The sequence below is a fragment of the Homalodisca vitripennis genome, chromosome X (genome assembly GCF_021130785.1).
Source record: "Homalodisca vitripennis isolate AUS2020 chromosome X, UT_GWSS_2.1, whole genome shotgun sequence".
Taxonomy (NCBI): Eukaryota; Metazoa; Arthropoda; class Insecta; order Hemiptera; family Cicadellidae; genus Homalodisca; species Homalodisca vitripennis.
Window position 1 is genome coordinate 29,762,258 of NC_060215.1, and position 18,404 is coordinate 29,780,661.

General features: G+C 35.6%; 1 protein-coding gene across 3 annotated transcripts in view; it reads left to right on the forward strand.

Moving 5' to 3' along the window:
- Positions 1 to 10,769: 10,769 nt before the first annotated feature.
- Positions 10,770 to 18,404, forward strand: part of LOC124368866 — a 38,867-nt gene continuing 31,232 nt past the window's right edge. For all 3 annotated transcript variants that reach the window (XM_046826328.1, XM_046826329.1, XM_046826330.1), the window contains exons 1-2: positions 10,770 to 10,907; positions 13,209 to 13,440. In XM_046826328.1, the coding sequence (XP_046682284.1) occupies positions 13,209 to 13,440 (232 nt within the window). In that variant the 5' untranslated portion in view covers positions 10,770 to 10,907. The remainder of the gene's footprint in view (positions 10,908 to 13,208; positions 13,441 to 18,404) is intronic.

Consider the following 18,404-nt stretch of genomic DNA (forward strand, 5'->3'; position numbering starts at 1 on the left):
TCATTAGGTAAAAACAGTTGCTCAGTCAACAATAAAATTTATTTATTTGTTTGACCAAACCCTTGTGCTTTTTGCTTAGATTTGTGTAAACAAATGTCACGTTTTACAAAAATCTACGTAAAATTAAAATAATAAATAAAGATAATTGAATTAGATGAAGTTTTCTACATAAAAAAATAAATTCTCTATAAAGCTACATCAAATATTATGGATTATAACTGTTTTGTACTAAAAAATTTTCATACTTTCAAAACTTACAAAAATTTCTAATTAAAAAACATTATTATGGAAATAAAAAAACATTTTTATACACTTAACATGTTTATAAATTACATTATGTTGTAGCTTGTTTCATTAGCTCAGACAACCAAATAGCAATAAAATTGCATTTTTTTTAGAGTTTTGCTAAACCCTTGCATTTTTTGAATATTTAATTGGATTTGTACAAGGAGGTTATGTGTAGGAATATTCAGTGGCTAATGGGTTAATGCTTTTAGAACCCATTCATCAACTTCAGATACTACTGTATTAGGAAGAGAACTGGCCATTAATAATTGAGCCAAGATTTTGCATAACCACGGGTAGGTCAAAGACGCCTTTTCATCAGTCACTGAATTTTATTGCCGTGATGGAGGCAATACTGTAATTATTTGTACGTTATTGTTAGGAACCATGTCATCTTTACTGCTTACTATGAAGGGACAGAGCCGTTTATAATGCTGTTGATTGAGATAACTCCGTCACTTCAACAATAAAGGTGCTGTTGCTTTTCCACTTGACAATATTGCTGCTTGCCATTATAGTTGTCCCATTTATGAAGATGAGATTGATCTTCACCTCAATAACGTAAATAATTGCCTTAGTTGATAGCAATTGATGAATACCAAATTGTGTACACCGAGTGTTTGGTGAACGCGTGGTTATGCGAATCCAAAATCATTTACTGCAGTATTCCTTTCAAAAAATTCTGAAATGGTGCTATAAAGCATTGTGAATCCTTGTCCTTGGGCTGCTGTACAAGGTCGTCTTTGTTTACTCTGGCATGTATTTGGTGCACTAATCTGAACCAGCAGTCACTGCAGCTGTGTCCGATGTTGGTGAACTTGTTCCGAAAGCTCTGAATTCAATTAGTCATCAAGAAGTACTGCTATAGAACTTTACAACTAATACTTGGAGAGCGACTCGGGCTGATAGACTTGTTATAACTGCCAACCCAATCGGGCACCCTTTTATAAAATTTTTGTTTTTAATAAATATAATTTTTAAATTTCCAGTGCTGCGGTCGGTGATCTGCGTATGTTGAGAATCGCACCGTCTGTGAAATGTGCGCTGGTATTCGTTTTCTTTGCGCTAAAAGCATGAAATTGAAATTCACCATCAGATTTTTAGTGTATACAGATAAAATATTATGAGTGATGGAATGATACACAGACGGGTAAGAGCTTTCAAGATGGCCGAACAAATGTTCATGATGAGGAATGTAATGGGTGACACTCAGTGATCACTGGCGAAGATTTGGTGCAGAAAGTGTAAATGAACAAATGCTTTATGATTTCTCTGCCACCAGAAGAGTTCCTCAAGTTTCAAGAAGTGTTCTATGTGACCGATTATTAAACTATTGAAAATTGTGCTCACAATGGGTACTAACGATGTTGACTGAGGTGCATGAAAATTAATGTTAGGCACACCACCTTGATTTTCTTGAGCCTTATGTTGCCGAAGGTGATAATTATTTAAGCCAAATTGTTTCCAGACAATGAAAGATGGGTGGCGTACATTGCACTGGAATCAAAACAATACATAGAATTTTAGCATTCAACATCACTCAAGAACTTGAAGTGAAGCAGACAATTTCAGCCCAGAACACGGTTTGCAATAAGAAGAAGGTGAGTTTTGCATATCATGTAGTAAAACCTTCATAAGGATAGAGTGGGCAATTAACTCGTTTAGCCCTTATAAACCTCCTGGAAAGGACAGGGTCAGACCGGTCTGCTCGCAATAGGAGTTTGATTTTCTTCCCTACTGGTGCAGGCTATTCCGTCTTCTGTGTTTCTCAGTTATATTCTTCTATCCTGGAGAGTGTCCAGGGTGGTGTTTATTCCAAAGTAGAGAGAGTCTAATCACAATCGGCCTAAGTACTTCAGACCAATATATCTGTCCTTTGTTCCATACCATAGAGAAGATGATTGCTAGTTTTGTTCAGGAAATCACCTCCAGGGAAATCATGCAACTCAGGCCTGCACCAATGGTTGTGCAGGATTGAGAAGGCGAGGGTAGCAGAAGTAGCCATAGGTGTTTTCTAGACATCAAAGGGGCTTGTGACAACACAGGCAATCAAACAATTGTCAATTTAGTCGTGCCATTGATGGTCAGGTTTTTTACTTTATAAAGGCCCTGCTCAAAGTTAGAGTGGTTATTACCACTCTTATGAAGGAAACAGGATTTTTCCGGACATTTGCCATCGTTCAGTGAAACAATAAAAGTCAGTCGTAGGTGGTTAGTAGACGAATGAAGACGTATTGTGACCTGTATTCCGTAGTTCTGTTTTAATGATTGGTGTTTTGTATAGTTTTTTATTAAGTGCATGTTTATAGAGTTAGTGAAGTTGACAAACAACATGTAGGTTGTGATTCCTGACTTAGGCGTGCCACAACGCTTTGGTAAGATTTGTTTATTTTAACCAGTTTGTAATATTATGTATTAGGTTAGTTCTTTACCTGAAGAAGAGATCAGATTGCAGATCTCGAAACGTAGTGTTACTGATTTATTGTTTCACTGAACGATGGCAAATGTCCGGAAAAATCCTGTTTCCTTCACAATCCTTCCATCGTTAAAAATAACCTTCAAACAAAGGACCACTCTTATGAGAGGAAGTATCAGTGCAAGGACTAAGAGGGGTTATCCCCATGGTGGGGTTCTTATTACAGTGGAATCTAGTTGAGGATGACCTGTTTGTCATCGAACAATATCAGTGTCTGCTCAGGGGTATGCAGATTATATTGTAATTCTTGAGGCAAGTTTGTTATCACAGTCATGGAACTAACGAATACAGCTCTGAACACGGTAGTAAACTGGTGTAATGGGGTGAGTCTTAGTTAGTTGAGGGAAAGAAACCCCTTCCACCAGCGGAGCATGAATGGTTTGTGAATGTCTCTAAAATAAATTGGTGGAATTGTAAGGGTGAGACCATGCAGAGAGTTGGTCAACCATTTTGTGGAATCTCTAGCTGTGAATCCAGTCTCAAGGTGAGTTCACACTGAACGTGAGAGAAGGTGGAGACTGCATCTGGGCCTATAGATGAGTAGGCTGGTTCTGCAGTCTTTGCCTGGGTCAGTCCCATGTTGAAGAGCCTCCTTCTTATTGGTAAAAGGAAATTAAGTAACAAAACTGGTTTATTATTAACCTGTAATCCTGGAATGAATGTGTGGTGTTTATAAATGACAAATATGTTATTTGAAAATATTATAAGCATAAATATCATTTCAGAAATCACTGTTGCTTGTTATTGTACAGATTACAGATTGTATTTAATAAATCTGTTTTGGATTTATGTCTTGTTATTATTCATCCGGATTTCCCTTATTTCCATTCACTGTTTGTAATTATTGGTTATTTCTTTAATAAATTATTCTTTTGGAAGTTGAGGGCTGGTCTGATGCGTGTACAACTCAGGTATCATCTCAGGCATCTAGTAATGTCCATAATTTGTAAATAGGACCTTGAGGAATTGCAGAAACATTTTCAAAAATATGAACATCTGTAATAAGTGTGAATAATACATATATATCGATACGACTGCAGCCGCATACCTATGGGACAGGGAAAGAAGTTTCAGCCATCATCACGTAGAACTTTATTAGTTAAATAAATTACTTAAGGTGGTAAATCAATTCTGGGTTGGGTACTTGAGATGTACAAGTCTGCTACTTTAATTAATCAGTTACAACCATATCTGCTGCAGCCGCCCATCAATTTAAAGCAACTGGGGCCGTCAGGTTCATTAAAACACTGTGAAAATAATACATTTGAATTAAGTGTTGAAAAGAAACAAACTGATACTGAATATTATTTGTGGACATTCCAAAGGTATAGTACAAATTATGAATGGCTAACGTTAAGAATTTGGAAAATGATTCAAAAGGACCCAGCCGCAAATTCCTTACTAATTACCTGTGTAACAAATAAACGTAATTACAGTACACTCACATAAATTTGGATCACTCTAATCCAAACTCTCTATAGTCCGGACCGATTATGAAATAAAAAATTATTTTTGAAAATATGTTTTAATGTAAATAGTCCGCATAGCACAAATGTAACGCAATTCATATTTTCGGGTGCTTGCTGTTAAGTACAATGGTTCCATTAGTGTACATGATGGTGGAAATTTCCATGAGATTGTGGAGGAAGGAGTGCATCGAACTTTGGCTGTAGTGCGCGGCGGCCTGAAGTAGTGTCAGTTCAGTTGATGTCTGTTCGGTGCACCGGCGTGTTACGTTATTTGTGTGTTGCATTGAAATGAGGAGTGAAAAACGTAAGAAGGTGTTTGTATCTGTGTAAGAAAAGTTCCGTGCCACAAAGCGCATTGATGCGGGGAATCTGCAAAGGTAAGCACATGACGTATAGCCTCAACATTTAAGGATCAAGAGTGTTCCTGTTAATGGTTCCATGCTTCAAGCAAAAGCTTTAAAATTTTAACTGGAAATTGAAGGAAAAGGTGGTGAATGTACAGCTAGTGACGGTTGGCTTGACCGATGGAAAAGCGATATGGTATTCGCCAACTTTCAATAAGTGGAGAGGCCTTATCGGCCAACAAAGACGCTGTTCCAGAATTTAAAACAGTTCTTATTAAACTCATTGATGAAGAAGGAATTTCCAGTAACCTGTTATACAGCTGTGATGAGACTGGCTTGAACTACAAAATGCTGCACACGAAAACGCTTCCTTTGAAAAAAAAAGGTTTAGCCCCAGGCTACAAAAAGGCATGGAACGGGTTACGGTGTTAGCCTATAGCAATGGAACTGACAGTCATAAGCTTAGACTCACATTCTTTGGAAATTCAAAACACCTAGAGCTTTTAAAAACATAGCCTCGTCTGATGATGAAGACGAAATAGCAGACAATGGTATTGTTGAAATTGCGTCAAATAACGAAATTGTGGAAGATTAAATTGCCTGAGAGTCAGGAAAATTCTGTCCCACATTCCAAAGGGTTTAAGATGCTACACAAGGCACTAGAATATATCACTCAACTAGAAGGAATATCCACAGCCAACATTATGGGCAAGGCACTAGAATATATCACTCAACTAGAAGGATTATCCACAGCCAACATTATGGGCAAGGCACTAGAATATATCACTCAACTAGAAGGAATATCCACAGCCAACATTATGGGTTTGAGAAAGTTGAGAGACTGCACCAAGAAGACGAGCCAAAACAATCCATTACTGACTTGTACAAGAAATAAGTTCCATTCCTTTATTTTAACGTTAGACCAGTGAATATTTAATCTCAACTACATATTGTTTATCTCCTGTATTTTTACTGAATTTAGTTGTCAAATTCCTACATGTAATGTAGGATTTTGACAACTAAACTTGTAATGTGTTTAGTTAACAGTGTACTGTATTCTGTATGTACATAATCTTATGTTTATTAAACGTGTAATATTCAAACAAGGTAGTTGTTGTCTTTACACATTACCACGAACATTTTATGCCATTATTTTCCGTCGCTCATTGTCATGTTTCTCTGTGATAACAACGGAAATAACGAGTCATACCAACCTTCAGTAAATCTAGATTTTTTTAACTCCGGATCAGCCTTCAACCACATTAGTCCGAATTTCTGAGAGTACATTTTAATCTCAATTAAATTTAACTCTACTTTACCTAATTCATAATCACTAATAATATTGAAATTAAATCATATACAAAGAAAAACTAGTATACACTAATATTTATACCTATAATAATTACTTTTAATATCCATCTTACCCGGACACTGTAACACTCAATAAACACTTACTGGACTTAATAAATGTAGAATAAATTTCAGTGTGATTTTCTGTGAGAAATAAATGTATTTCTTTCTTTGATTTTAATCATTGAAGAGCGAATAAAAACATTTAAATTAAATAGTATGAAAACTAAAATAATGACTCTTGGGTAGGGCTCATTGCGATCGCCTGGTAGTCGGTTAGTCTAGTCAGTCTGGGCTGTCAAACATGTCACCCTTTCCAGGTAGGCTGTACAGCACTCGCAACAAGTGGTAAGGGCAGGCAAGGGGTCTGCCAGTGGTGGGAGAAGGGCACTCAGTGGGTGTGAGTTGTCTATAAAAATCAACACCAACCATATATGAATGTGTGTTACAGTTTAAAAAACACCAAAACTTATATATTATTCTCCCAGAGAGATTGTGATATTTTAAATAATAAAATCTGGTAATATTTATTCCATAACATTTCATGTATAGCGGAAAAATTACCTCATGTTCTTTTCGTAATAAAAAATGTCTTCCCTCCCATCATCTTTTACTTACCTACACTGTAAAACTTTTACATTGTTGTCTTCATCCGTTTTCCATTGAGCCTGATTATAAGTAAACTTGTCTCAAAATGAGAACTTCAAATGCCTACAATTCTTTGTGAAATTACTAAAAAAAGATTTTGTTATATTTTTACCTACAGGAATGGCACCTTGAATGATTGCAACTAAATTTAAATTACATCTAATTTCATCCAAACTTTCAGACTAAAAAGAGGAATACAAAATATTATTTTTTGAGTAGAAATCTTGAATAGTGATTTTTATAAACTTGTGTTTTGGGATACTATTTCCGTCATATAAATAAAAAAAAAACTGAGTCACCACTATCAAATTGTTATGGTTTATTTAGGACATATGTAACTAAAATATGAACAATCATCATGGTAAGTTTAATATAAACATTATGTTTGTTTCTATTACAAAATGTTTTAAAATGTCAAGTTCAACATTTTAAGTTATCCCTTAAAAAATACATTTTTACATTTAATGTATTAAACAGTTAACTTATTCTGGGTCTAATCTAAAATGCTGTTTAAATAGGACTTCATTCAAATTAACAGTAAAATTGTAAGACTTAGTAATCATATGTAGTAAGAATGTTTTGTTTAGTAAGTAGTAGAAACTTTCCTGTTTGTCACGTGACTACTGTCAACTCATCAAAACGACCATGGTCGGTCATTGTTTTTAGTTTGATAGTCGAAAATCTTGTCATTTATGTTTTGTATTGCCAACATTGTACTGTCGAAAAACTGGTTTTTATTTGTTAGCGATAATCGGGACTATTTTTTCGGTGAAATTACGTTAACCTGTGTTAGTATGCAAAAAATTACGGCGATTGGAGCGGTAGTCGCTGATCTTAAGATTTACCACTAGGAGGCCTATTTGATAAAGTTTGTTGGTTAGACACTCAACAAACTATGCATCCATTATATTTTGTTGGATAGTTTATTTTTATCCTACAATATAGCATATTATGCCATGAATAATTTGGTCTCATTTGGATAGGATAACCGATGTAATAGTACCTGGGAGGCTGATCCATAGAGGCTTTTGCATAGTCTTAAAATACAGTGAAAATTAATTTCCATTAAAAATGCACACTCTTCAGATTATCAACTAAATATGTACAAAAAAGAATTTTAGCAGTCAGGTAAATCTTACCCAGCACAGATACATAAGCATCAAATGGCATAACCTACTGAAAGTTAAGGAAATATTTAGTTAATGCATTATGCTGTAACGCCCTCGCCTAAGTAGTAGATCAAGTAATATCGATGATTAATTAACATCAATGTACGAAATTCATTATATTCCCTTTCGGACGCACTACATATTTGGTGGCAGCGGTGGGATGACGCAACTTTGTGACGATCTTACTCTATTGATTATTTTATTGATTTCCTGACGTCGAAATCATATGGACACTGTTAACTGTGAAATATAACGGTATTTAAAAAGATGTAAAAAGATTTTTCAAGTTTTATTCTGTTAAAAATTGGAAGAAAACGTCACCAGAGGATGAGGAATAAATGGATAAATATTTAAACACGTGCAGACGCCAAGGGAGACGCCATCTTGTCATCTTCGTCTTCTAGTCACCTACTTGTTACGTCATCAGCCGGATATGAGCCAGAAACAAGGAGCCAACATTACAGAGTGACGAGCTTTGGTCAAGGAGAGGAGGAAGCTGACAAACCTCAACTGTATGAAGCCTCTATCATCTCTGTCGGCTGAGCAAACGAATATGTCTTTCCTTTAAAATAGGGAATGTGAATTCACATGATTTGATGAGAGGAGAAATAACGCATTATTTTACATGAGTCTTGTTAGCAGAGAAATATTCATTACATGAGATTGTAATACAGTACGTTTTTATGGACTGCATGTAACCAAGTTTTACCCATAAATATTGCTTTGGTTAAAGTTTATTATTTACGGTTGGTCATTTAATATATAAACAGGTTTTCGGATATTTTCCATCGTTAATGTTTCAAGATTATAACACTATATTTTAAAGATTTGAATCTATCCTTTACTGCGGGAGTCAAAAAATGCTTGTCACAAGGTTGAACATACAAAGTACATTAAAAACCAATTAATATGTGGCGATGAACTCGACAAAATCATTATTAGCAACAAAAAAATTGTATGAATAAAAAGTCAAGCATGTATCTGATGGACCAGGGTAGCTGGAACAAGTACGAAAACAATAAAAGACTATTCACTAAAACAATCTCTTCGTTTCATATCCTATTTATATCATTGTAATGAATCTGCTGTCATTAAGATGGCTAAAATTTTGGAGGCTACATTTGAAATTAAAGTTAAATTATTCAAACGATTGCTAAATTTTCAGACTATTTATGTATCACCTTTATTAAGAAAATTAAGCAATTAAAAATAATATTAATATTAGCAAGCTCCATCATAAAATATTTGAACTAATATATTTGAAATAAAACCAATATATTATGTCCTATTTCTGAATTTAAACAAGTGAAAATGTTAATTTTACCCAACTCTCGACTATAGGTTATAGATAGTATTAGTGCATATATTTTATGTGTAATATAAAAGCTACTACGATGCCTATCTACTAAGAGTTCAGACGTCTATCTCCGACAATATACGTTTCTTCTGGAGTCATGTGAAGCAGTCCAAAGATACCGAGTTTCCGATATGTCTGACCAGCAATGAGGTCGTAGTGGAGGGTCCTTGTGCCATGTGTAGCATATGGGCCAAGCACTTCCCCTCAGATTTTGATGCGGTACCTTCGGCCAACATAAATCTTTCTGAGGACCCTTGTTAATTTGTCTACATGCTCCTTCCCTATCACTGAAATTGGGTACCTTGTACACAGGTAAAAGAGATGGACCTGATGGGATTCAACCTGCTGTGCTTAGGGGATGCGGTGATCTTCTATCTCCTTATATCCTAGCAATGATTTACGGATCAATGACATCTGGAGTCTTTTCTAGCATTCTTAAATTTAGTTTTGTTGTACCCATTTTTAAATCGGGAGACCTTCGGGATGCACGTAACTATCGTCCAATCGCTATACTATCTAGCGTAGCTAAAGTATTTGAAAGCCTAATTCTAGACAGGCTCAAGCCTCAGTCAAAAAATGTGATTGTACAGCAGCAGCATGGGTTGTGCAAGGGTTGATATACTATGACTAACCTAACTGTATTTCAGGAGTATATTATGGCTACGTTTATTAAGGGCCGTCAGGTGGTTGTTGTATTCTTTGACTTTGCAAAAGCCTTTGACAAGGTCAACCATGAGGTTCTTCTGTACATTCTACAAAAGCTGGACATTTCCTGTCCACTGCTCTTCAAAATACAATCGACTGTGTTCTTGAGAGATGGCCAAGATTTTCTGGACTGGAAGAAAATGTGGCTATCCCTTTCCCAGATTTGAAATTGAGTAGGGATTGTTGATGCCCCCGCACTGAAGCCGCCCCTGGTTCCCTCATACAGGTAGGCGGTAAGAGTAGGGCAAGACTAGGTTTCGACATTGACCTTCTTCCCGTTTAGAGAGAGATCTAAATTGATATTTAGATCATTATATTTCATTTTATTGAATTGTTGTACACAATTAATTATCGTTGTTTGTTTTTCCCTTACTATATATTTTTATTCACACAATTGTTTTTTATGTTTCTTTATTTATTTAGCTTTACAGTTATTACAATGTAGCTTAACTGCATCTTAGTTTGTTTGTCTTACTTACATCTGGACTATATTGCGTTATTCAGTTATATCTAGTGCCAATACTAATGTCTATACTATAGTTGAATCATATAAATTTTGTATTTTAAGCTTATTTTGTAAATAGGTTACCAATGGAATGAATAAATAAATTTGCATGCTTTTTGACTACGTAATATATCCAATTTAGAGTATTCATATGAACATTTGTAGTGCATAGTATATGAGTGATTTTTTTCATATTTTGATATACCCTTTTTATATTATATTATGCTGTTTTCGCAACTACAATGTATTTAATCTTATCAATTGTGACAAGTTATTAATATACTATATTATTAAAGAGCCTTTGCCGTTGAAAATAAATGCAATTAAATATTACATATAGTATATACGCCTGCACAATGATTAACACAGGTAAAAAATAACAAAAACATAACGGTAGTTTATGATGTTTGTGGTGTGGTATAATTTTATGTGGGTGTTATGGCAACACTTTTTAAGTTCCGCCCGCGCCCTGCTGGCCACCACTTCGTTTCCTCTCCTCTTCACTCACTCACTACAGAGTTATTTTTATGGTTGTTCGTGTAACACTTTTCGCGTATAGTAGTGCGGTTTAGTTCCTTCAGAAGATTTTAGGCGTGAAGGTGAGTAAAGTTAACTTTTGTCGACTTCATTGCAATAATCTTAAATGTAGGAATGTGCTAATTAATATATTTTTTAAAATTACTAGTAAATCCTTGATAACTTTCATCTTATGGCTGGGCTGTCAAGCAGAGTCTAAGAGGGTTTAGCTTTTGAGTATCAATTAATAGAGATTGTTTTCTCTTATTTTATTATTTATATGTGGGTTTAATTTAATGCATTACATATATTTATTTGCCAATACTGTCATTTTGTGTAAGTTAGCTTTCAGTTTGTAGGCTACTAGTTTGTATCTCTATTCTTTCATATCTAATATTAATCTTAGTGTTCTGAAATATTTATAATTATATATACATAACATTTCTATACAAATTACTCTTATTTATCAATTGGCAAGATAACACTCACGTATGATGTCATTTAACCCTTCTTCAGTGGCGAAGGAGAATTCATTAATGTGTAACCTAATGAATTTTCTCTGGATATCAAATCAACGGAGATTGTTTTCCTTTATTTTATTATGTATAGTTTGTTTAGTGTATTGCATAGGCTATATTTAGTTGACAATATTGTCATTTTGTGTAAATCAAACTATCTGTGAGAGTAGGCTACTGGGTAATTATTATATTAACGGCCGGAGCGGAAAAAATACGAGTTTTGCTTTATCATATTATTGGAATCGTTCTATAGAACAAAAAAAAGTATAAGGTTTGATGGGGTGGAAATGAGAAATAAGGAAGTTCTAGAACATAAAAAATTAAACAACTATTCACACGCGGAGTAATATTTCCATGTTCTACATCCACGTCGAGCATCATGTGACCTTTTGTGACCATGATTCAACCTCGTGATAACGTCATCGGATGCGCTGCCATCTTTGCAAACGTAAATGAACAATATTTTGATCCAAATTAACAATGTTTTTCTTAATTTCGAGCTACAAATTGATTACTTGTTATCGAAATGAGACGAGTGCCTCCGGCCATCAGCGCGGGCTTCGGCAGCACCTTCGCGCCGCGCTGATGTGGAATGAAAGAAAAACATCCCTCGAGATAGTACATATAAGTAAAATATCAAATTCTAGAGGGGCTGATCAGAGATATAAATTGAAATGTAATACAAAGGCAATTATGTAAAGTGAAAAAAGTTAATAAATCATGAAAAACATAAATATATAGATGGATATTAACAGAGAACACTTACCATTAGTTTGATGGCGGATATAGCTGAGCAGCAGCAACAAAAAAGTATAATTTTTAAAATTGCAACATTTAAAACTTTTTTTACTAACGTACTTTTTCTAATTTTCCTATCGCAACGTCTCCCGGTTTAAAAACAACACGCGACCTGTCAGTCTTGCTACCTATCATGGCCGTGTATTGAGCACGTCAGGCAAATATGGCACAGGAACTGGTTTTGTTAAGGGATAGTGGACTGCCTACTTTTTGCGAACCATTACTTCATATAGGGCATGTCACATGGACACAGGTCACTAAATAAATATTAATAGGTCATGTATATGTATATATTTTTGTCCTGAGGGAAAAGGAGTTTGTCCCCGCTCTTAGTCCTAAAAAGGACCTTTTTCACCTCCCTTACTTCGATTTGTTTCCTCAAAATCAGAGGATTTTACAGAAGCCTATCAAATTTGAGGGCTCCTGTTCTCTGATATTCTTGGGGCTGAGGAGATATGCTCCCAGGAATCTTTTCCGAATTTTTGAAATGGCAGATTAAACCAAATATGCTTTGCTGATTCCTCCTTTTTTCCACAGAGCCTACATTCGTCAGTCTGGCTAAGGCCCACCCTCATAAGATGTTTCCTTATGGGGCCATGTCCTACCAACATCCCTAATATCAGTCTTATATCCTTCTTACTTTGATCTAGGAGAGCTGCCCGCCATAATTATACTAATATAAATAAATATTAATTTCTTAAGCTTAACTAGTATCTTTGCACACACTCTCACCCACACTAAAAGCATACCGTATTTATTTACAGTACTTATGTTAATTTTCATATACTTGTAAACATTGGTCTATTAAAAAGTGATACTTTTACAAATAATTACATTCTTGTTATGTTAAGGCTCTCATTTTATAAGTTAAAATGCACAGAATTATGAATACATCAATTTAAGTAATGTAATCTATGTTTAAAAACTGTGTTTGTATTTAATTAAGTAGGAAGTTAATTGGATACTTTAATCGCAGTTGAAAAGAGGCTGATCACTTTGATTTCATGTAACTTAAATTATATTTGATTAGTTAAGTTAGACTTTTACTACAATACTTTTCATTTTCAGATGGCTGAAACAGAAAAGGAGCAAAAGCGACCAATCGGCCGTGGAAGAGGACGAGGTATCACTGGTACAGGACCTTGGCAACGTAGCATGAGACCAACACCCGTTGTTAGACCTACACCTGCTATAAAACCAACTCCTGTAAGCGCAACACCTGCTGTAAGCGCAACACCTGCTGTAAGCGCAACACCTGCTGTAAGCGCAACACCTCTTCTAATACCAACACTTGCTGAAGGTAAATTTCTAATTAAGACATTTCGCTTGTATGCTTTAACCCTTTGAGTGCCAAGTATTTTTTGAGTGGGTATACTGAAAAGTGCCAGGTATTTTTCTAGTGGGTGTACCTAAAAGTGCCAGCCCTTTTTCAGGCATTTTCCAAGGTTTTAGTAACAAATTTACAGTTCAATTATTTAATAAGCTATCAACATGATTCTTTTTTTTATTTTTCTCTGAAAAACACTAAATTTAGGAATACCAAAAATGGACTTACCTAAAAAAAATTAAAAAATATTTTTTAATTTCATTTTTCAACTAATTTATTATGACCAAAAAAATTCATATCCTTTTCTTAGTCCATATCATTGGAATGTGTATGCAATTGTCTGTAAATCTTGAAAAATGTATATTATTATCTTAAATAATGAGTGAGTTATACAACTTCTAAGAAACTATTGTCACATTGTTTCTGGTAGCTATGGCAACCAAAAATGTTTATATGTGAGTTTCATAATTTAAAGTTTGATCGGAAGTGTACTATAACAATTTATTTTGAATAGAACGATTCTTCACAAACATCTCAATATGATATTATTTAAAAATATTAAAGGTCGGCACTTTTCAGCCAACTTTTGTCGTCCGGTAAAATCGGACGTTGGCATTCAAATGGTTAATTTCATCTTGCCCATACAAATAGGATAAACCCGTTAACTTCAAGGCCTTTAACTTAGTGTTTATTCATTAATGGGGTCCTGGAGAAATCTTTATATAATCCCAGAACTTGATTCGTTTAGACCCGTGGGAATTGCATATGATGGAATTTCCTGTCTGAAGGAAGCTTGTGTATAAACCAACAATATTGCTACAGGGACTCCAGTATCTCCCGCATTAGGGTATACCATACCGAACTCACCGTTTGATAGCTTCGCTCAGTGCGTGTTGTTTGCTTGATCGAGTGTGTATACACCAACGATATTGCCACAGGGACTCCAGTGTCTCCTGCAATAGGGTATACCATACCGGACTCACCGTTTGATCACATCGCTCAGTGCGTGTTGTTTGCTTGATCGAGTGTGTATACACCAACGATATTGCCACAGGGACTCCAGTGTCTCCTGCAATAGGGTATACCATACCGGACTCACCGTTTGATCACATCGCTCAGTGCGTGTTGTTTGCTTGATCGAGTCGTAATGAGAGTGTAGGACTAGATGGGTTAACAAGGCCTCACTCTTGCGATAAAAAACAAAAAAACATGGAATTGTACCTGAGGACAAAGAAGACGTCCAAATCTGAATGTACCGGAGTAATACTGAGATGACAGAGTGACCACTAACTAGAATAAGCTAGGAATTAACACAACAAGAAAAATCCGGGATTCACCCTGTCAGGGATGCTACAGGTCAGGGAAGTCAGGGAAAAGTCAGGGGAAAAAAAAACAGGACTGGAAATCAGGGGAAAATCAGGGAATACGGTCTCAAGTCAGGGAATTTCGACGTTGGTCAGGGAAAAATATAAAAATCCCTTTACACAAATAAACTTACTGCCGCCGCGCCAAGTCCAAGCCTGCAGACGACGCGGTGCATGAAGCAGGCAGCCGAGGCGGCTCGGCTGGCCCGGCCCGGCCGGTGCGACAGACTCGCCTACCTAAAATCGCCTAGTTTTAAAATCGTACTAACAATTATGCAACTGTGAAAAGTGCTTTTAGTATGTTAAGTTAATAAAAAGTTCCTGCAGTAAAGCAAATACATGCATTTAATTACCTGACAATTTTGTGACTTTAAAAGTTGATGTTTAAGTTATGTACCTTCTTTAGCTCTGTAATTTCTATGTGCTACTAATTACTTATGGTGCAGTGTACTACAGTCGGGCCACCAAATTAGGCGGGTGGGTGGAATTGCGCCGTTGCCAGATTGTGCAAACATCGTGAAATAGAATAATCCCTGAATTGTATCCATTTTAGAGCATGATGTTGTTTGCTTTCTCCTGAGATTCTGATGACATCTTACAAGTTACAAAGATGAAAATCGCATTATTGGCTTCAGGAGAGACCGCTGATGATAACAGTATATTAATTTTAGAATGTAAATACAAAAATGTAATTTTGAAATACTAAATACCTACAAACCAATTTTAATTCATTAACATGGTGTATTAAACATTTCAGTAAGCGAGGAAGTTTTTTATTTTTTGGTTAGGAACATTTTTTCTTGTGGCAAAGTTTTAGACAAAGGTATAAACTTTATTTTTTGTTCCAAACAAATTTTTCTCAGTTTACTAAATTCGCTGGGAAATGCGTGCAAAACCTAAATTATTTAAAATCAAACACGCAGAGCAATGCGTGCGCCGTGCGTATACACACAATTTCTACTCAACTTTTTTTTAATAGCAATACTTTACTTTCTATTATTTTTATCATTACTCAACTATAGTACTATGTATTGTAACCATAGCGAAAATTAAATAAATATTTTAAGTTTAGTAAAAGTAACCATGCTTAAAACAATCTGTTTTGCCTTCCTTAGCAAAATTATTTTAAATATAAACATTTTAAACACGTGTAATAATAGAAATAATAAAGAAACATTTTTTAAGTAATTATATTAAACAAGTGACATTGTTAGTACTTACGGTTAAATAATCACAGTGAAATTATATGTCAGTCCGTGGTTGATTTGATCACTTGGTGGTTCCGAGTTACTTGCTTTTAATCTTTGTCAATGCCACAGTCACTGTCGCTGTTTTCACTGTCTGATGAGTCGTCTCTAAGGTTTATAATAAATGGTTCCATTATGTCATCTCTAACAATTTCTTTAGCCCAATCGTCAGACTGCAAATTCTCAACTGTGTCTCACACAATTTTCCCAATCGACAGCGGTAACGTTTATCTATAGCTTCTGAAGTGAGTTTTTCAACATCTGCTAATTTGAAAGTACTATTTCTTGTAGCAACTTCTCGCTTGACTTGTGCCCAGATAAGTTCAATCGGGTTGTACTGGCAGTGGTAAGGAGGCAACCTCACCACTTCATGGCCCCATGACAACGCTAGTTCGTCAAGCTCGTATTTTTTTGTGTTGTTTAAAAGGTATAACTTTTACAAGTAATTCCGCTTTAGTTTCCTTGTCAAGAAAATCAATATTTTTTCTATTTAACCAGTCTTGTATATCTTTTTTTCTTCCAATTAGATGAGGGAACTTTGTCAATTTGTGCGGAGTGGTAGGGTGCATTGTCTATAACGATGACTGTAGGTTCTTCCAAACTTGGTAGAAGATCTTCACAAAACCACCTCTTAAATGATATATGATTCATTTCAGCATGATAGTCTGTACCGGTTGTTTTAGATCTAAAACCCCATTTGCACTGTGGAATAAATCCTTTTGAATTTCCTGCATGACACACTATTAATCTACCACCTTTCCCTGTTGGCACTTTCAAACCACCACTTTTATCAGAATGCTGCCAAATAAAATGTTTTGTGTGACTTTGGTTTACCCATGTTTCGTCTAGATACACGCGATCAACGTTTTCATCCCGTACAGATTTCATTTTCCTTAAAAATTGTGCACGTGCAACCACAATGTCCTGTCTTTCCATCAAAAATTTACGACCCATACGTTTGCTTTCTTACAACTTAAAACCCAACAGTGTGCAATAGCCTCCTAGTTGATCGTACACTTCCCTTGTATTCAATTTTTTTCCTGAAGTTTTATTCTCACTTTTTCAGCTGTTGGAAACTTACCATGGTCATAAAACTCCAAAATTGTTCTTCGAACCAGATCACAATCAAAGTCACTTAAAACAGTCAGTTGTTTCTCTCGTGAATATCGTTTTCTTGGGGACGAGAAATCACATGTTGGTGACAATTTTTGTTCCTGGACACATCGTTGAACAGAACGAGACTTAATCCACACACTTTTGATGTAAGTTCTTGACTTTTCTTGAAGTTAATTGTTTCCAAGAACACCAGGATCAGCTAAACCTTTCAGAAAATTCAGAACGTTAACTACAACACATTTAGTTTGACTATTTAAATCACTTTTTTTAATACCCTCTAATCGTCTCCTTTTTCACAGGTGTTTTTTCATTTTCTCATGAACTACCAGCTTTCTCCATTTTCAGTATGTAACTACACTCACTAACTAGTCAGACAGTATAAATACGACTGGCACTGGCACTGGCGGGGTGGCGAGTGAAAGTGAAAGCTGCAACCGGCGGCGCCCCGACGCTTGGACTAGGCAAACACTGTGCACACAGCGTTGCCAATTTGTGCCTGAGAGCGACCGATTCTCGACCTTCCTCCGCTTCACCGGTCCCATATACGTGGCAGCAGCGCAAATCCACCCACCCCGCCGTATTTGGTGGCCGTGACTATAAAGTATTTTACTTCTGTGTTGTAAAAGATCATTTAAGTCAATCTTTTTGTACGTATTAAACTGTGTTCACTTTATTTTTTGCTTTTTTATATTTGGCACCCTGTTAGCCTCAACACCGCTTTTTTCCACCCATTAATTGCCAAAAACCCTGGGGATTGCGTCAAAAAAGTCAGGGAAAAATGAAAAATTTGGTCTGGAAATCAGGGAACAGTCAGGGAATTTCATTATTGGAGTCCTGTAGCAACCCTGCCTGTGAACGATTGCTCCTCAAGAACATTCTAATTGGTTGTGAGATTAAATCGATCGAGTAAGGTTACGTGTTGATTTAACACCCACGTTTTAACCTCAACTGAATTTATAACAGTTGTGAGTATGGGGTTCCTTAGTCATGGCAATGGTTAGTATATCAGTCAGGGGATTTCTTTCACATTGGAATTCTGGGTAAAAACATTGTCACACTGTGGAATAAACCTCAATTTGAACAGTGATAGTTTTTTAAAAATCCTAAGAATCCAGCTTCCAAATTTTTATAATAAAGGATTTTTATTATGTTAGCGATGGAAACATTAAGTGTAGTAGGTCATGGAATTAAATTTAGGGTACATTTCGTC